This window comes from Cryptomeria japonica, chromosome 10, assembly GCF_030272615.1.
Source record: "Cryptomeria japonica chromosome 10, Sugi_1.0, whole genome shotgun sequence".
Taxonomy (NCBI): domain Eukaryota; kingdom Viridiplantae; phylum Streptophyta; class Pinopsida; order Cupressales; family Cupressaceae; genus Cryptomeria; species Cryptomeria japonica.
In genome coordinates this window covers 229,041,981-229,063,572 of record NC_081414.1, presented here as the reverse complement: position 1 = coordinate 229,063,572, position 21,592 = coordinate 229,041,981, and the positions used below count along the sequence as shown (strand labels likewise).

At 36.2% G+C, this 21,592-nt stretch overlaps 1 protein-coding gene across 2 annotated transcripts in view; it reads left to right on the top strand.

The window, feature by feature from the left end:
* Positions 1-11,501, top strand: part of LOC131077803 (uncharacterized) — a 110,264-nt gene extending 98,763 nt beyond the window's left edge. The window contains exons 5-6 of one of the 2 annotated variants that reach the window (XM_058015359.2): positions 9,901-10,039; positions 11,099-11,501. In XM_058015359.2, coding sequence (XP_057871342.2) covers positions 9,901-10,039; positions 11,099-11,233 — 274 coding nt within the window. In that variant the 3' untranslated portion in view covers positions 11,234-11,501. Of the gene's footprint in view, positions 1-9,900; positions 10,040-10,643; positions 10,798-11,098 lie in introns of those variants that run through there. The other variant, XM_058015360.2, reaches the window with a different exon arrangement.
* The last annotated feature ends 10,091 nt before the right edge of the window (positions 11,502-21,592 follow it).

Genomic DNA, 21,592 nt, shown 5'->3' with positions numbered 1-21,592 from the left:
GATTGGGACTCTGTGGTTTGATTTGGGGTTCTTGGTTGGTTTTTCATGATGCTCTGCATCAAATTGGTATCAGAGCCCAGCAAAAGATCTGGGCTAGGAAATTTGTTTATGTTGTGTTTGGTTGCAGGTGTTGGATCCACCTAACTATAGAGGAACAGGTTGAGGAGAGAACTTGGTTGTGGTTGCCAAAAGACTAGGGAGAGAGGAAAAAGAGACTCCTAGGTGAGGCAAAGGAAGTTTGAGTTTGTGTGGATGCCTGAGGAACACCTTGAGTTGCAGCCATTGGATACTCCATGGATGGGAGTAGTTGAGAGGATGATTACCTTTTTGAAGTTGGTAGCAACAGCATGAGGATAATGAGAGAATGATGAAAGGAAGAGGCAGAGATAAAGATGAAGACAAAGACAAAGTTTCAGTCCAAGACACAAGATTTTCTTGCAAGTTGTTTCCAAGGGACTTGGAAAGCTTTCAAGGTCGGTAGTATGGTGCAGGAGCACCTAACCCAAACATACACCAGGAGGTTAAAGATCATGCCATGAATCATTTCACTCATATTTGAGTTTATATGGTCATTTTAATGTATTTTGAGTCATTTTGTGAAGCATTGTAAGACATTTGCTCAAGATGTGTATTTGAGTCCTAATATGGTCTAAGAGGTCACATTGTGCAAATATGACCATGGAAAGGTAAATAGGATATAAAAGTTTGTTTTGAGTCCATCTAAATGTATTTCAAGTGCACAAGCAAAGATTAGGGGTCATATTTATCAAAATGTTTTGCCAATAAAGTGTAATTCAATCCATTGCAGAAATAATAGACATGACAGAATATAAAGAAACTCAGATCTTCATTGATTCATAATAATGTTAGTACAATGACAATGACCATACTAACCCTGTCTCCATGACCAAGGACTCGCTAATATATAAAGGTGACCGGTCTGTTACCCGGTGTCGACAACCGACTGGTTAACTGTCGTCATTAACTCTAATTACATTAAATGTCTTATTGCTTAATTACCCGACAACAATGATGATCGAGAGCGGGATAGTGAAGGCAACAGACTTCCCTCTAGCTATACAATGCAATGAGTTGATTATTGAGTGTGTCAAGCACTATGATGCGAGCAAAAGAACAATAGTAGCACCTGATGGTAGAGAACTTGCCTATCTATTCGAGACAACTATCAATGAAGCTTTCCACATACTTGAATCCAACGACATGGTCTACAAAAGCAAGGAAGCTGCACAGGCATTCTATGATGATGATCCCGACAAATGCCTTGGCATAATCAATAAGTATTGGTTATTGAAGAGCCGGCTTGGCATATCCAAGTTACCCACTAAGCTTCACAAGTTTGACTTCAAGGAGGGATTCAACGATTTAATCACTTTGCTCAACCGAATCATGGGAACCCCTCAAGCATCCCAATTCGAGAATTGGATGTTCTACTTGGTGGAAATCATATCGAATGGGAAGGAGAGGATCAATTGGGCAAGAATTATAAGTAATAGCATCGATATACAACTCAAGAGACTTGCACGAACCAAAACATTCTACATGAGTTCATACATCATATATTCGCTTGCCAGAGCTCATGAATACATAGGATTAATTTATAGAGGTCCAATTGGTATGCAAGTTGGATAATTGAGAGCATGCGAATCATACACAACTACATTATCTTGGCAAGGCACATTATAGGAGGGTGAACGATGCCTTGACGATGCATATAACGGGAACCTTGCAAGGTGTATTCATCAAAGGTTATCCCCACAAGCAAAAGAGCTGATAAAGAAGTTCGGAGCTTGGTTTATCCAGTTTCCCAAGTTCACCTGCATAAGAATTCAAGGATGCTCTTGTCCACCCTACATTCTACCTCGATATCCTACCAACAAGTTAGTATTGCTTGAGTTGGTGAGGCAGTTGATGACATACAACAACATACAAAAGAATAGACACAAGTTAAGAATCCCATTTCCCATTTCAGTTGGACAGTCATTGGAAGTGTGTCCATCCTTGCAGGTAGCTGAGAAGGTTGAAGAAGAATTGAAATCTCTCCTTATCCCATAGTTTTCCAGAGATAGCTTTGATCCCTACGGCAGTATCAAAATATCTAGCAGAAGAAGGCACAAACATAAGCTACAATTGGAAGAACATTTCATGAATGCTCAAATGTGCTCAAGGCTACCAATCTACATCATTTGGAAGCGCAAGGTCTTCGACATTCCAGATCAGGCACAAGATAGTGGAAGACGCCTCTAGCCAATATATGAACAAGATAAAGACAAAGAGGTGAAAGTCAATTAGATTGATGTAGAGATCACCAATTTGAAAGATCTAATGAAGCCAATCTTTGCATATACAAAACGATGGGTAGACATCCAAATCCAATAATTGAAGAATCAGGATACCTAGCTAACTTTCGAATTGATTGGAGAGGTAGAGTCTTCCGATGATGATATGGAAAGTGAAAGCATAAGTGGAAGTGCCACCTAGTCAGCTCACTCCAAGGGATCGAAGAGAAAAGAAAGTCACAAGGAAGAACCTCCAAACAAGAAGCATAAATCAAGTTCAAGCCACCCTTCCACTAGTATCTCTTGAGTACACGAAGTAGAGATGAATCAAGAAACCGATCAAGAAGGTTACCCACCTAAAGGAGCATTGATCATGGAGTGAATGAGTCCATGGAATCTACAGTCCAAAACATCAAGTGCGAAAAGATAGACGAAGGAAAGCAACCATTGGATCAAGACAATTCAATTCCACTTGAGCAAATCAATGACAAAACATGCAAAGATGTATATGTGGACATTGAGAATGAAAATGAAGAAGTAACATCTCCACCTTGAGAGGATCGACAGCTCAATGAGGTGCAAATGGAGAGGTGAAATCTATTATCCTAGCATGGCTTAGGGAGAGGTTAACAAAAGAGGTGATAGTAGCAGAGGAAGATCCTATTGATTTGGACAGCTTCCTAAATAGAACTCAAGAACTTGCTAAGAAGAAGAAAGTGACTAAGATGTACAAGAGATGGTGCAGGATCTCGAATAATACAAATTGCCACTCCAAGAGTAGATAAGTTTGAAGGCGAGATTACAACGGAGGTTATGACTTGGAGACTATTGATTTAGGTGCTCCCACCACTATGCAAGCATAAGAAGACATGAACAACACAGCGAAGACAATCCATGACATGTTGAGGTTGGAAGTAGAGAAGAACAAGAAATTGGAAAGAGAAGTGAGTGCATTGAAGAGTTACTTCCAGCAGTTCAAGCAACTACTAAGGCATCATGATCCTTCAGCTACGCTACCACCATTGCTATCTCCAGACTTAGTTGACAATTTGGAAAAGATGAGAACTTCAACACACTTGATGGATACTTGGATAAATAAGACTTTCAAAAGGGCGAATGCATTTATAAAAGAACTAGTGAAGATATTTGATAAGGCCATAAATATCCTTGAAAGAACTCAAGTCCTCATGGCAGCTTATGATACTTTTGTTTACACTAGAGACCATACCATGCCGAGATTGTAAGCAATGAAGAAACTACCCAAACAAACCTTGGCGAAGGGTGGAGTATTAAGAAATGGACAATCACTTGATTTCCAGCAGTGGTGTAACTTGCTTCGAATGAGGAAGGTCATTTTTTAAGATATCAACAGTGGATTTACCCAAGTCGATGGAGCAATAAATTTGATACATGACAAGATCGTAGAGGTAGCTAAGATCATTATTGAGAAGGAGATGAATGAAGGAATTCACATAGATGTTGATCAGCTAGCTGAACAAGTGAAGATCATATTCTTTGGAGAAGACGGATCACCTTCTGAGAAATAGTTGGATGATATACACTCAATCATAGTACTTGCCAGCAAAACTAGAGATTATGGGCTAGGATGGGAGACAACCTTTGCCTTTGCTTTAGAAGAAGTTAGTTACTTGGAAAAACAGTTGAGGAGATTGTCAGCCGCTCCAATAACTGAGATCGAATTCATGATGTCAGATTCATTGAATTTGCAATAAAAGAAAAAGATAAGGGCAACAAGATTCTAGAAGATAGTTTGTTACAGTGTTCCACGGGGACTCGTCCCCCCCCTTTTTGGTCGTGTCTTGGAGACGGGGATGTCTCCGGGATGGGACACGACGTCTCCCGCCACCACCACCCAAACGCCGCCGGAGACGGGGAGACATTTGGGTGTCTCCCCGTCCTTTGAGAGACGTGCAAACGTCTCTCGAGGGATAGGGAGACGCCTAGATGTCTCTCGTCGCCCCCACGTATATGCAATGTTTAAAATTAAAATTTTAAAAAAAGTGACTCTAGTCTCTTTTGTAATGCTATTGCTATTAGTATTTGTATTTGGCTACTCATTGTAATGATGAATCATGTAATCATCTTTATTATTATAGACTTTGCAATGACATCAGATATTCATATTTTCCTTTTTTCGATATAATAGAAATCTCCAATTTGGCAATTTCATTTGTCAAATTTTATTTAGCAATTAACAATTAACATTGAAGAAATCTTGGTATTTAGATTTAGTATTTAAAATTTCCTATAGTTTCATTTGAAATGTAATTCTTATACTGTTATACTGTCATACATCTTTTCAAAACTAGTTTTTCAAGTACTATATGTATATGTATAACTATATCAGCACCACCACCTTGCCGTCGTCCCCCCGCAGTCCCCAGACTTAGGCCCTTGGTCCCTCCATCTTGGAAACCCGTCCCCGCGTTCCCCCGTCCCCAATGTCGGTGGAACACTAGTTTGTTATTGTCCCATGTGGTGTCATTTTTCTTATTTGAGGATTTTATGATCCCATGTGTCATTTTTCTTATTTGAGGATTTTTCCTCATATTTTGTGCCAAATGGATGTCACATTCCTATTGGCTAATATTAAATAATTTGCAATTATTAGTATTTTGTTGTAACAAACCCTAATTAGGGTTTAGGTGGCAAAATCTTGGCCCTTGATTTTGATTTAATCTTGGCCATCCATTGTAGTTTAGAGCTCTATATAAGCTCAACTCATTTCATTTGTAAAGGATCGATTAGAAGAGTTTTGAAGAATTGTTGCTCGATGCTGCAAAATTAATAAAATCATTGAAGTGTTGATGACTTATTGAGTTTTGGAGCATTTGCTTGTTTCTTCATCGTTTTATGAGAGAACTTAATATTTTAAAAGACAAAATAAATTAGAATAGATTTTTCTTAAAGTATTTTAGATGAATGGAAGATTCATGTGCATGATTGATAGTGAAGCTCATTGTTCATACTATTAGTACTCCATCAATGGTGAAGTATCTTGCATAGTCAACTGAACTTATCTTAGCTAAAGCTTAACTTCAATTACTATTTCATCATTGATAAGCTTCATCTTGAAGGTATCTATGCTTGTGGTAGTGATTTGAAAACCCTCAAACTACCCTTAGAAGATCGCACTAGCGTTGTGGAGATGTTCATAGCCTGTCAAAGCAAAGCTTAGTTGAGCTCACTTGAAAGTGTCTATTGTCTTGCATTCCTAGCATTAGCATAGCATTTCTAAACCTTACTCCCTTTTTTCAGTTTTTTAATCAAAGATCATTATTAGTAGTAGGAAAGAGCGACATTGCAACATCATCCGAAGAAGAACATTCCATTAAGCTTGAAGTTGATGAAGAACAATTGTCTAAGTCCCCTTGAAGGTACAACAAACACATCATACCATTGAAGCTATCCAACACGTCAAGACCTGACATTGTAAACCTTGGAGTCGTCTCAAGTGATCCTTCGCTAATCTTCAACATTTGAAAAGTCTTTGTTCAAGAGAGGATGGAGTATTCAATACTTTATTTTGTGTTTGATAGTGCATGAAAACACCATCAACAATTAGCAAAGTACATGTGTTGAAAAATATCATCTTTTAGTAGGTCACTTCACCATCCATCATTCCACATTTTTAGTCCTTGGATAAATTAATTATTTGAATTTCCAGTTTCATTGGAGCAGTTGGCTTCAATGAATATATTAGGTGGGAGAAAAGGATTAGGTTCCTCATTATTAATCCTATTGTTGTTGTCTCTTCCTGGTAGGATTATGAATATGAATCTATGGCAATGCTTCTTTGCTCCATGCATCATCATTTCTTGTTGTTTCTTTTCTCTCTTTTGGAGAGGAGTTTTGTTCATTCCAGATTGTTAGTCCTTGGATAAATTAAAAGTATTTCTAGTTTCATTAGAGCGCTTAAATAAATATATTAGGTGGGAGAAAAGGATTAGGTTCCTCATTAAAAATCCTATTGTTGTTGTCTCTTTCCACCTAGTAGGATAATGAATATGAATCTATGACAATGCTTCTTTGGTCCATGCATCATCATTTCTTGTTGTTTCTTTTCTCTCTTTTGGAGAGTAGTTTTGTCCCATTAATTTTTCTCCTTTTCTCTAGTTATGAGATATTGCATTGGTTTGTACATGGGTACCTAATCCGGCCTTTGTTGACGAGATCCATTCATGCTTTGCATTTTGCATTCATCTTTAGCTCTTTAGCTTATCCCTGAGTTAATCTTAAGGGGGGTTATTGGAGTAACTAGGACAATATCTAATTAATTATATAATTAGATCCTTTAATTACTTTATTCACTTAAGCTAAACTTAGGTGCTTTTTCCTTTTATTAGATTAGGCTAATAATAGCTTATGTGGCCTCATTCATTATGATTGTGACACTTGGCATTGGCTACTTTAATCTTCCTCTAGGGTTTGTATCTAGGGTTTTATCATTATGCTTTTATAAGCTTTCATTGTATACATTGTAAACTATCCAATTCATTTACAGGTTAATCTACATATCAGATTCCTCTTTGGATCAATCTCATGTCTTGAAGAAAATGATCCACTTCTTCACTAACATATATGAGATTTGTTGAAGACAAAGGTGAGTAAAAACTCAAAAGAGAGTTTATCATGTTCTCCATTAAAAGATTGTTCGCAAGGACTTGTAGAAAACTATCAAGATCTGGTATATAATTGTTTTCATGAATTGGTGAGCTGGAGGGTGCCTCCAAAGTTGAATTATGTTCATGAAATTGTTCATCTAATTGTGATCTATCATTGACATCATGATCAATATCAATATCTTGGAATCAAAACTTCTATTTAAAATTGCTTTTCGAGTCCACAAATTTGTAGTGGTGACCTCTCAAGAGAAAGAAACATTTGTCTTTTGTTCTTAGAGTTAGATGTTGGAGAAAAATGTCAATTTCTAGCATGAGATGCTTTGTTTCTTCAATAGATATCTTTTGAAATGCTTTATCATTTGATTTTGAAGCTGAGTCCTCCCAAGAAAGAAAAGTATCATTGTCTTGTTTGACTATATTAGTGCAGTTTTTTCCAACAATCCTTTAAATGACAAAAAGAAGCAATTGGATTCACCATCATCCTCTCTCGTGTATTTGTGATAACCCCGCGTTAGCACCTGATGTAAAGTATGGATCAAGTAAATAAGATTATTGTAAATAGAGGAAATACATTATTTAAAATGCCAATGTTTAATATACACATATAATAAAAGAAGTATTATATTATTATTTTAAATGAGGGAAGTATTATATTATTATTTTAAATGAAGGAAGTATTATATTATTAATTTAAATATATATAACAATGAGGAAGTATTATATTTAATATATATTAAAAAAAGCAAACCTTAATGTATTATTATATATTTAAAAACTAAAAGGCAAACACTAATAAACCCCCCGATTCCCCTACACCAAGAGGTGCGATGGCAATCAATTACCACCGCAACCCTTGGTGCGGAAGGAGATCGTGAAGGGTCACAGCGCTTCACGAGGCTCTAAAAGGAAGCAGCCACCACAAGGGAAGGGGAGAGGAGGACGGGAAGAGCAATCAGGAGCAGACCTTCGCGTACAGCAGGTAAGAGGTAAGGTAGGATATAATAGGATTAATTAGTATATTAATGCAGATTAATATATTAATATATATTTCACTGAGCATTAATTAAGTGTGATAACTAATATATGTTAACATTAACTAATGTATGTTTCATTAAGCATTAAATTAAATATGATAATTAAGATGTTAATATTAAGTAATGTATATTTCATTGAACATTGGTAAGAATATATAAAAGTTAAAACATATGTGCATTAAAGAAGGTAATTAATTAATATATTAATCTGCACATAGGGAATGATTAAGAAATAAAGATGTTATCAAGGAAGGTGTAATGCATATGTCAACAATGGTAGGATACATTTAATATGTATATATGTTAAAGAACACATTAGGAATACATGTTAACGTAAAATGAAGATTAAGAAATTAAAATAGGACTAAATCATCAAATGCATTATAAATACAAATGTATACCCATGTTGGAGACTATAGGGAGGAAACTCCATTAGTCTAAGGAAGGGATTATGAAATCCCTAGGGCAGTATATATACTGATTATTAATATGCATATGTAGGGCTTGGTTGATTAAGTTCAACCAAGAGGAGTTGGATCTGGCCGGTCCACTCCGAGGACTTGGGTGATGGGATGCATCACCCAAGGCAAGGAATGACACATGGTCTTCCTTGGAGGGCTTGGGTGTAAGACCCAAGACAGGAATCAAGATAACCTTCGATTTCCTGGAGAGCTTGGATGTAAGGAATTACATTCAAGACAGGAGTCGAATTCACCTTCGACTTCTTGGAGGGCTTGGAACCAAGATGGGTTCCAAGAAGGCGAGCTTCACGGCTGCCTAAGGACATACTTTGTATGGCATTCGTATCCTTTTTATTAGATTAAAATTATGATTATGTTAATTAAGTGTTTTAAATTTCGATTGCAATTTAGATTACATATATATATAAATGTCTATTGTATTCTAACAGTCTGTTTTGCAGGATAGTGATCCCTGCCTAGTAGGGACATTACAGTATTTGACTTCTTTCTGCTCACGAATATGATCTTGGGATGTTTGTGTGACTTCATCCTCCTTAGAGAATATATGCAATAGTTGTATAAAACTAGGTTTTTCTTCCATCAATATTGCTTCATCCTCAAAGAACTTGAGCAAAGTGGGCAAAATGTTTGCTTCTAATGGATGCTATTTATTTGATTGCAATTTTTGGTTGCCATGTCCCCTTTTCGTAGAGAGAACCATGGAGAAGACCTATAGCCTTTCCCCACTTCCCATATTCTAAAGGGTAAAGCAACGGAAATAATTTTTAATATTATTTTAAGTTGGGCTCGATAATAATTAATTTAATGGTCAATTTGAACAATATTATTATGAAAATAAGGTGTACATTTGGAAGATTCACCTCTTCCTAAACTGCTTCCATTATTGAAAGCACACTTTGTGAAATGCAAAGCTTTTGCAAATACGAATCAGTTGCGGAAAGAGGAGAGAAATGCAATACCTGATGCCTTGGTATGGTTGACTTAGACAATAATTATATATTAATTGGCATGCCATTATCTTCCCTTTCCTGGGAAACAGTGGAAAAGGCAAAAAGAAAAATAGACATCATGATCTAGGCTTATAAAAATGTAAGAAAAAACAACCTGACAAAAAGATGGTATATTAAAGACAAGGAAAGGTGGCCTTGTCCCTGGTATAGCTGTGTTTATTGGCTTTTTTCTCATTTTGAATCAATGCCTTTCATTGTTTGAAGGAATTTTTTTGCTGATAGTTCTCATCATGAAATTTCATCAGAAAGAAAATTAATGATTTAGTGAGAATGATTAAATCTGATTGACATGTTATTTCCTTTTAATTCTAATACAAATGCTCTGAAATTTTTTCCTAAAGAATATAACCTTAAAGATTAAGTTTGACTTTCATGGTTTTTGTACAATAGATATGGTGGTCTAATTCCCAGAAGCCCATTTGTATATACAGGGGCATAAGTGATGAAGCATTGGAGCTGTCAGATGTGAGATGCAGCATTCCCATGACTGGTATGGTTGATTCATTGAATGTTTCAGTTGCTGCTGGCATATGTATGCACTCTGCAGTCCGTGACAGAATATCTCGCATGGTTTGTTTTCATCCTTTTATTAATCTCCATGCTTTTCATTTTTAATCTCTTTGATTTTTATTATAAAGTGAACATATTGCCGGCTGTGTAAGATTGTATGCCCACACACATGCACACATGCAAAACTGATTTTGTTGGTTGTTTTCTTGCTTGTCTTTGGTTGAGGGAAATAAGGTAATGAGATAGAATGAAAGAAAATATTACTAACATCCATGAATGGCTAAGTAGCTTGGCAAGAATCAAAAGAGCAGCATGATACAATGTTAAGTGAGGAGAGAAAAGTGAACTCAAAATGAACATGCCAATCCAGAACAAAGTAGAAAGAAACAATGTCAGAACTAATAAATGAAAGAACTCTTTATCAGTTTTCTGATGTGAAGAAAGAGACTGAAATAATGAGAGAATTTTGAAATAACAGCCTATAATGCAGTCCATTATTTGCAAGTGCATGATAAATAAGCAAAATATCCTCCTTAATCAAGATTCAAGATGCTTGTGAACAAGGGACACAATGGTTGTGTAAAGTACAGTCACAGAATTCAACAGTTTCAAGTATTGATTGTTTATTTGAATTTCAGATAAAAAGTTGACCTTTATATCTCAGGTGTTCAGACAATGTGGGAAAGGCCATGGGGGTGAAAAAGAAAAAAAAAGTCATATGTTGAACTGAAAGGTTACCCTTTCAGAAGGAATAAAATGATTTGTGAGCAAATGACAATCAGCTCTGAGCATAAAAAAGAGAAGAATACTTAAATTCATAAGCCAGACAAGTGTTTTAGCTTTTTGTAATTTCATTAGTTCTTATAGAGAAACTCCTGTACTTGTCCTGAAATCAACATTCTAGTAGATGGAGATTGAGGGTTAGTTAAAATAAAATTGTTGGGTCATCTACTCAATGGCATACAGACATGTCCACATGCTAGAAAAGCATCGTTTCTAGTTCATTTATATAATTAATAATAGTTATTTTTAGTATTTACTATAAGGTTTGATGCCTGAGATTGCTGCCATATGCATCTTGAACAAGTTGTAATGACATTTTTGAGCACTTGTCAACAGGGTTCACATGGCGACTTGAAACCCAAAGAATCTCAAATCTTAACTGCAGAGTTTTATCTCCGTCACAAGAAAAATATAATTGGCATGATGGATCGTGTTGTTGAGAAGGAAAGCCTTGGGGATATTTGTGTTTGAAAGTCATAAAAGAATAGCTATTCATGTTGTATACTGTCATTCTTATATATTTTCTGCGGATGTATAATAGGTTCATGTTGCATTCCCCATTGGTATTCACTTGAACACAGGCTTTACTAGTTTGATATATGTTTTTCCTCCAGCATCCCATGGAAAATTGTTTCTCAAGAGATTCATTTTATCAAGGAGGTCCTTGGTTATAAATGATTCTATATTAGATTGTTAACAAAAGATACACATGATTTAATAAGTGGTTCCATTTTATCGAGGAGGTCCTGTTTATAAATGATTTGGATATCAGATTGTTGAAAAGATCCACATGATTTAAGAAGTAGACCTATTAATATTAGTCAAGGCTCACATTTCAAAATGGCTTCCTTTGTAGGAATTCGCAGTATCTATAATAGTTAATTCGAGTCATTAGCCTTTTGCTTTAACCATAGTATTCAGACTCATTAGGAATGCCAATTACTTGTGACTTTGCTTTGTCATGCCATGCAAACTGTTGGATTGCTCGTTGAGAAAGGAGTGTGTTGCAACCGTCACTTTAGTCATCTCACTCCATGATGATGGGCACCAAGTAGCTAACACTCTCTAATTTATTTAATAAAAATCAATAGTACAAGTTTGACTAACCTTGCGGGGTCCCTTCCAATTGATCTCTCTTTTGATGGTCCTAATGACAGTATCGCCTGGACAATAGTTTCTTGCAAGCAGAAGGGGAAGTCTTCTCCCCTCCCCTAAACCCCCCTTTGTCTGGGTTTGGGTGTCTCTCCCCTTCCTTGATTGGCTTTTTGGGTGTTTTCCGGTTTGACATGGTTTTCTTTGGCCTGTTTGACTCTGTTTTGTTTCTTACTGCCTTTAGGTGGTTGTTTTAGATGCCAACATCATGTATTTTGGTGTTGTTTGTGTGTTGTTGATAGTCTTTGACTATGTTAAGGGTCAATGCCCTAGTTAGCGTTGCTTTACTAATAAAAAACATGTGTAAATAAGAAATTAGTCTTTCAAGATTGCAATGGAGTGAAATTTTGATGCCAGGTGAGTGAGTCAAAATGTAATACGAAGAGAGAACGACTAAGCTAGTGACTACAACTCTAGAATGGGAATTTGATTTCACAACCTTTATTTATACCACCAAGTTTCTCTTACAACTCCACTCAATATGATTTTAGTGTCCAATTGCGCCTCCATAATGTTGAATTTATGAAGCTCCTTGTGATACATTGAGCTTGCTTTTGCCAGCGTACTTGTCTGCAGATACCTTGACATCTCTAAAAATTGCTTCCTTATGGCGATATTTGTTTAATACTAAAGGAACCATTCACACGGTTTAATCAATACCCAATTTTTAAAAATAAGGATTAATTCTATAATAAAAAGGTGAAGGCTAACAAATACAATTTTTATCGAAAACAATCTATAGAACTCTACAGAATCAAATGGAAAATAATAACTCTTACGCAATACAAAAAGTCTTGAATATTGTATGTCCCAAATGTTTCAACATGTTTGAAATAAATGCTACTAAGAAAAGTTTGCTTGAGATTTGACATGATCTATCACATTATAATTGATTCAATGGCTTTCTTTCAAATTTGATGAAGGTTCAATGTAATGGGGTTTCATTTTTAATTATTCATTTCTTGCCTTTTTATCAATTATATCAAATAAAGTTTTAACAACTTGTGTATCAAATGGAATGGGAAAAAATATTATTATTATTATTATGTGGTTTTTATTGTTTAGATGTAAAAAATGATACTTGTGTTTTAAACTAAAGTTATAAATAAAAAATTGATCTATAATAAACATATTTAAATCTAATTGGAATTCTCAGGACTATGGTCTTTGAAACAACTCTTTGTAGAAACCCAAGTGTAGTAGCTTTTGTGGCAAATATTACAATGTCTACGTTGGAGAGCTTTAAGAGTAGGACTGCGAAGAATGTGGGTTCAACAAAAGTTACAAAGAATGTAGTTGAAAAGTACTCAATGTGTTTTTATTCATCAACATCGTTACATATAAAACTCTAATTGTGTTCCTCTCAAATTGGGAAAGACTTTGACAAAAAACATAAGTTATTGACAACAAATTGTAAGTAAGCAACTAATTGAAGTTTTATGGACAACTATGATAGCAAACTAGGACTCTTTACAACTACACAAACTCTATTATTGAAAACATAAGTTACTAACAACAAATTGTAAGTAAGCAACTAATTGAAGTTTTATGGACAACTATGATAGCAAACTAGGACTCTTTACAATTGCACAAACTCTATTATTGACTTATTCTTCCAACACTCCCCCTTAAGAAATAACAAAAGTAGATGGACTCTTAACATATTTCTAAGTAGTACAAATTGATTGACAACAAAAAACAATACATTACGTAGAAGTTTCTTTGAAAATAGTTCTCAGATCAATAAGAATTCTTCAAGTTGCTCTTCGATTGCAGGTATAGTCATCTAGCAATCATCCAAGTTTTCAACATCATTGGACATCGTTTGCACATGAAGTGTCTCATCACCCTTGTAAAGGGATAATGCTGAATTTGCAGGTTTCAAATCCCCTTCTAAACTATTGGACACGAATCTTCACGTGTATGTCTTGTAACCCTAATGAGGAATAACTTTTTTCATCCACAATCACTTTGGACTATTGAGCATCTAACTAGTCTCTACTACACCCTTCCTTGTCTTCAAGTGTTTGCCTCTTCAAAATAGAACAAGTTCATCTTCAATCATGTCATTGTCATTAACAACATCTTGATTCTTTAACTTTCCCTTTTAGAAGGTCATTATGTGAATTTAAAAATTAATTGTTGTATGACCTATTTTTATACACTAGTAACAATCTCAATCTCAATCTTACCTGACATTCTCTTGCCTATCTTTTTCTTTGAGTATAATGCAAACTCCAGCTCTTGTTGAGTATCTCCTCATGAACCCCTTGTAGTTGCTCTTTTTTCTTCAACTAAGAGCATTGAAATCATATCTTCCAATGTTTGTTAAGGTATTCAACCAAGAGTAAAAATAACATTGTTATATTTTAAGGCAAATTATTTAACAAGATAGCTTTAGCATCCTCTTTATCAACCACACCACTAACTTTTGCTAGTTGTTTAATGAGATTTCTCAAAGTGCTTATGTGGTTAAACAATAATTTCAATCAGACATCATGAATCTAAATAATTGTAGCGTCAAAGAAAACTTTGGATTTGTCACTTTTGCTTCAAACAACTTATTAAGTTTCTCCCAAATTCCTTTAAATGTTTTTTTAAAATCAACATGATGTAATTCTAAATTTGAGAAAGAAAGATCTATAATCGACTCAGCTTTTTCATCTCTAATTCCCCAATCAATATTCCTTTTAGCATATGTAGGTGATGCAATAGCATCCATGGTGTAGGGCATATCTAGGTGATGCAAGAGCATCCATGGTGCAAGGGCGATCTCATCAACCAGAAAAAGTTTTATTTTTAATTTTCTATAGTTTAGTTGAATAAATGTTGCAAGTGAATAATTTGAAGTAATTAGGCCAAATATTTTAATAGATATTTTGTTCACTTTCTAATGTTGCAGCCTTATTGTAATTTGATATCATTTTGAAGACAATTTTTAAGGCAAATATTCAAATATGCCTTTCTTGGCATGGATTTTAGGAGTTGCAACTTGTGATAACTCACACATTCTTTCCTTTAATGATAGACATTCAAAATGGGTGCCCAAGAACGAGTGGGTCTACTTTTTCTATTTTGGGGTCCTGGTGAATTAAGTGGGTGTCACAGTTGACTCATATTGTTAGTAGGTTGGTAGGGTGGAGATGACAGAGCATCATTGAGCAATTAAGGCAAATTTTTAAGTGTGTGAGCAACCTTCTCTTGTTTTAGAGTACCATTTGGGAAGGTTACCAATCTGAGGTTATGGTAACTAGTGTAGTTATTGCCAACTACACCTTTCAACAAAATAATCCCATACTTCGAAAAAAAATCTAAAAGTTTGGAGTTTTGGAGGGAGTGGAGAGAGATTGAGAAGGGGGGGAAGCTAGCTAGAGGATTTGGAGAAGTGTTGAAGTTGCAACTATAGGTAGGGTCCGAAGACCTCAAGTTTGTTTGTGGTTTGATCCATTGACTAAAAATTTTAAGAGTACCCTTAGTTGGGTTTGATTGCAAAACTTGTTTATGTAGTTTTGGCAACTAGTTACCTAGGAGAGCATTGTAAATTTCATGTGCAAATTTCTTTTGATTTCTCTTGAAACCTTGAACCATTCTCATTCTCCTCATACTTGTATTCTTGTAAAGTTGGAATTTTGTTAGTGTTTGGTAGAAGAGATTTGGTTGAAAGTTGGTGAACATATATGGAAGCAACCTTTTGATTATGACAAGTTTTCTTTTCAGTGTAGAGATTATTTTTGTCTTGGAAATTTAGTTGATTTGTGTCAAGAAAAAATGTAGAGGGAAGGCAACCAAGTGGCAAAATGCTAAGCTGCAATATCATTTAATTGGTAGCTATGTGGATTCCCCCATTAAGGATAAGGCATTGTTGGGTAGTTCTTTGGTTGTGTAGGAGGTATTTTCTCTAAAGGAAGGCAATGATAGGAATGTTGCTCTAGAGGATATGTTGTTTGTTTCTTGTGAGATATTTGAGGAGTGTGTAGCAGAATAAATAACTTCATGGAGGAAAATATCGGGAAGGTACTACTATTGTTCTACAAGAGAAGGGTTTAAAGGAATGAATGGCTATGTCCTTTGTCAAGGAAGTGGAGAGTTATAGAGTTTTCTGGTTTTTTTATTGGTATTAGCACTACACCTCTAAAGAGGATTTCTAGGCTACAAAAGATAAGGAAAATGAAAGTTTGGGGAAAGAAAGTACAAGGAAGGAGAATGAATTACAAAAGCAAGAAGGAAAGTGAAATCAAGAAAATATTATAATCTTAGATGATTTTACAATCTCATATTAAAAAGAGATCTTGTTTATTATAAAAGCAACAAAACATTAAAAACAGATAACGTTATTTCTTATGTTGTTGTTATTATATTGATGTGGGCAATATGTTTTCCATCCTTTAGTAGTGCATCAACTTAATATGTTTTTTAATATTATTATATTTCCACAATTAATGAGATTAATAATTAATTTTCTATTTTTGGATTTGATTGTGTAAATTTTTGTCATCAACATTTTGGATCATGCTTTGTAATCCATTGGGATGAAATAGAGTTCAAGAAAATGTAAGAAGATTAGTTGTAAATCGAGGCTAACTAAAAAGAGATGGCTGGGTGGAAAGAGAATAGAACCTATGTATATACTTAAATTAAAATTTAAGAATAAACTGGTTTAAAAATACTATCTAAAAAAGTCACAAGAATTATCAAAAGTAACAAAAATACATTAAAATAAATGTAAAACGAAATCCATATACATACATACATACATAAATATACATATGTGTGTGTATATATGTGTGTGTGTGTGTACATGTATATATGAAATCCATATACATACACACACACATATACATCTGTGTGTGTGTACATATGTACATAGATGCATATACATATACACACACAGATGTGTGTGAGTGTACACATGTATATACATATATACAAAACACCTACAAAACTAAACAACTGCAAGGTGTTATCAAAGCAATATATATATATATATATATATATATATATATATATATATATATATATATATATATATATATATATATATATATATATATATATATATTCTTGAAAATATACAACTATAAAGATAAAAGGGGGAGATTGTTGGACATTGTTGCTGCTAGGATATGTTGTTGTCATTAATGTCAACATATTCCTTCTCTATGTGATCTAATTAACATAACTTCAGGATCAACAACACCAAAGGGTGATTAGATGGCATGGAGAGCAATTTGAATTCTGGTTTGGGCGGGAAGTCCTGTGATGGCCTTGTGATCCAGGATGCAGGCGGAAAGGAAGGATCACGGGATGCACCTGAGATTGCAAACCCTCAGGCGGATGGCAAGGATCCATTTGTTAGGGACGCACAAGGGGGTGACAAACCCTTAGACCTAGGTGGAGGGGGAACGACAGGTGCTTGTTGTACCCCAAGATAGGATCCCAATCGGGTGGATGCTTCTCGCCCCTGGTCCTCTTTGTTTTGTGTTAAACCAAGCGAGAAATCCTCTTTCCCTGAGGTATGTAATATTTCCGATCCTGTGTAGGAGAGATTTGCAATAGAAATCCTTGATCCTGTGATTGATCACAATATTGCTTTGATGGCCTTGACTTTGGTCGGTAAATTCCTAGGTCCTAGACCTAATATTGATGTGGTTAGGGTGTATGCTAGAAAAAAGTGGGCTCTTAAAGGACATATTGAAATTACTGCTATGTCGAAAGGAGCTCTTTCCCTCACTTTTTCCTGTGAGGAAGACATGACTAAGATTCTTTGTGGCGGTCCTTGGGTGATAGGGAAAACTGCTTTGGCACTTCAGAAGTGGTCATCGTTGATGGATCTAAATGAATCCTTCTTTGTTCAGGCCCCTGTGTGGGTAAGACTTCTGGGCCTTCCCCTGGAATTCTGGGTTGAAGATATCTTTCATGGATTGGCAAGCTCTTTTGGTGAACTCCTATCCATTGATCCAACAACAACTGCTAGAAGAAGACTCACCTTTGCTAGAATCTATGTGGGCGTCTCACAAGGTACGGATATGCCTCTGTAAATAGAGATTAACTTCAGGCTTGGGAAATGGATCTAACAGCTGGAATATGAGAGTGTCCCTTTTGTGTGCTTCCACTGCAAAAAGGCTGGGCATATTGCTAAGAAATGTCCATTGCAAGCTGAAAAGGAGAAAGCCAAAAAAGAAAGAAAGATGCAATGGAAGGCTAAAAATCCCAGTAATAAGGCGGAAGAAGAGAATCAGAATCTTATCATTCCTAACACCTTTGAGGAAAGGAAAATACAAATAAGGAAGGTATAGAGGAATCAAAGAAAGAAGATAAAGATGGAGCCCAGATTAGAACAGACGAAGGAGAAAAGCCAAACCCCAACTATGAAGAATAGAAGGAAGAAGAACTGGAGGAAGGGGAAATCCACGTTGTTCTGCAAGAGAATGATGAGAAGGAGGATTTGAACTCAGTCATTAAGGACTCGAATTGCGAAGACTCTCTTCCCAGCTTCGAAGATGCCCAACAATGCAATATTCTTGGAGGAGGTTCTTCCTCTGAATCCCAGAAGTTGGTTGAGTATGTAAAGTCTACCTTTCCGACATCACCGACAACTTCTCTTCTCAACATAAGTACTAAATGGGCAGATGAAGAAGGAAAAATTGTTGCTATACATAAAGTTGTTGCCCAGATCCATCTGGAGGATGAAACTCAACATAATGATGCTACAGAGAGAAAGCAGGGAGGGAAAAAGGGTTCTAAATCTACTCCACAAACTACTCCTGTGAAAACCAGGGGAAGAACCAAAGCTGATGTGAGCTCATTCCCATCAACGCTAGGAAGGAGATCAATAACGTTAATGAGGGAATTGGAAGCCAGCAAGAATATTGTGGATGGTACCCAGCTGACCATCCATGAGGTATGCTCTCTCAAACGAATATGAAGATTATTTCATGGAACATTCGTAGACTTAATGGTCTGCATAAACAAGAGGTTCTCAGGAACCTTGTTAGGGATCATAAACCTTATATTGTTTTGATTCAAGAAACTAAAATGTCTAAGGATAAAGTGGAAAAAATCAAAGTGTCTAATAATTGTGGGGTCATGGGGGATAGCTCAAACGGTGCCTCTGGTGGCACAGTTCTCTTTTGGAACCTCCAACATGTACAGGGGAATCTTGTTTGGTTAGATAATAATATGGTGTTTGTTAGATTTCACCATATTAAAGATAGTACAACTTGGCTTTTATCTAATATCTATGCCCCAAATACTAGACAAGGGAGAAGCAAATTTTGGAAAAAGTTAGAATCTATCAGAGCTCAATTCAATACTGAAGGATGGTTGGTTATGGGAGACTTCAACACGCCTCTCAAGGAGAGTGATAAATTTGGGGGGATTCCATCTCAGCTTGAGAGTAGAATGGATCTAATGAACTTCATTGATAGTCAGGCGCTACATGATGTGGATCTTCGGGGTGCTAATTACACTTGGACTAACAAAAGTATTGGCTTTGATCTTATTCAAGTGAGACTTGACAGAGCCCATATCTCCAATGATTGGTTCAACCATTACAATTGCTCCTTGAACGCTCTTTCCCGTATAGGATCTGATCACTATTTGATTTCTTCCATGGCGGACCCTATCTCTAGGAGGAGAAATTTCCCTTTAAGATTCGAGAAAATGTGGATGGCCCACCCTAAACTTGATGAGGCAATTATGGAATGGTGGAATATTGTAGTGGATGGCTCTGCCATGTTCCAGGTGGCAAAAAAGTTGAGGCATGTTAAGGACATGGTCAAGAAATAGAATAAGGAAGTCTTTGGTGATATATTTGCCTCCAAATTTGTGATTCAGCTAGAACTCAAAGACATTCAGGATAAAATCCAAGCTAATGGGTATGACAAGGTCTCCATCACCTCTAAGAATGAGATCCTATCTAAATATCATGACATTATTAGAAAAGAGGAGGAATTCTGGAAGCAACGCTCCTGTTCTCTTTGGCTTAAGGAGGGGAGATAAAAATACTAGATTCTTCCACATGACTGCCATGAAACACAAAGCGGCTAATAGAATTTCAAAAATGTCTATAGGGGGGACCCTGTCTTTTGAGGAAAAGGAAATAAGGAAGGAAGCTAGATCTTATTTCTCTTCTCTCTTATCAGCTGACTGCAATCTAGATAAAGTTGCTCAAGATTTACTCCTTGATGTGATCCCAAATATGATTGGGCAAGACCAGAATAAATTCCTCTCTGTTATCCCCTCTGAAGCTGAGATTAAGAAGGAGGTCTTCTCCTTTGAAGGCAATAAAGGCTCGGACCAGATGGTTTCTCGATGTTCTTCTTTCAAACTTTTTGGCATATTATTAGTGAAGATATTGTCAAGGGAGTAAAAGAATTTTTTGGCTCTAAGCAGATTTTGAAGGAGATCAATGTCACTTTTCTTGTTCTCATCCCTAAGGTCCCTGGTGCTAATGCTATGAATCTTTTTAGACCTATTAGCCTTTGCAACTCCTTTTCTAAGATCATTTCCAAGGTTCTCACCTTAAGACTGTTGTCCCTCCTTCTTGATATTATTTCTCCTCAATAGAATGGATTTATTCCTGGAAGGCAAATTCTTGACTCCATCATCACAATCCATGAGAACATTCATTCTTTGGAAGTTTCAAAAAATCGGGGATTTCTAATGAAACTTGATCTGTCGAAGGCCTATGATCGGGTGGACTGGAATTTTCTTCTCAGAATCCTTAAAGCTTTTGGGTTTGGTGAGAGAGTGCTTCAGTTGATTTCCCAATTGATTTCTTCCCCCTCTCTCTCTGTTATTGTTAATGGTTCTCCTACCCCCTTCTCCAAGTCTTCAAGGGGCCTCAGACAAGGGGATCCTATATCCCCTATTTTGTTTGTGTTTTTGGCTGAAAGTTTGGGTAGATACATCAGCAAGCTTGTTTCTGAAGGTCATTTGAAAGGCATCAAGCCGTTGTCAGCTGACAGGGTCTGCTCCCATCAACAATTTGTTGATGACACGGTTTTGCTAGGATCATCGACTATCAAGGAAGCTAGATCTCTAAAATCGGCTTTGAATCACTATTGCCAAGCTTCGGGACAACTAATAAACTGAATGAAAAGCTCTCTCTTCTTCCTCAACACTCCTGAAGACAGGCAAAGGAGAATAGCCAGAATCCTAGAATGCCAGATCAATTTGTTCCCTTCTATCTACTTGGGTCTCCCTCTATGCAGAAAAGCTCTTGATTCATTTTGGAGAAGTCTGGTGGACTGGTTCCACAAAAAGCTTGCCGGTTGGAAAGGAGCCCTTCTTAGCCAAGCTGGGAAAATCCAATTATTAAAATCCTCCCTCTAAAGTTTACCTGTGTATGTCTTAAGCTTGATTAGAATCCTGAGCAAGTTTGTTGATGCCATTGAAAAGATTCAAAAGTCTTTTCTTTGGTCAGGGGTTGAGGAGAGGAAAAGGATTTCTCTGATTGCTTGGGATAAAGTCTGTAGACCTAAAAAATGGGTGGCCTTGGTTTGAGAAACATTAAAACCCTTAATAGAGTTATCCTCGCCAAGCAAATTTGCAGGACGTTCGGGGAAATTGGTGAATGGAATTCAATCTAGAAAGCTAAATACCTGCATTCTCAACCATCTCTTGCTGAGTTTCTTACTTCCTTTGAAGCCCCTTCTAGATCTGTGATTTGGAATA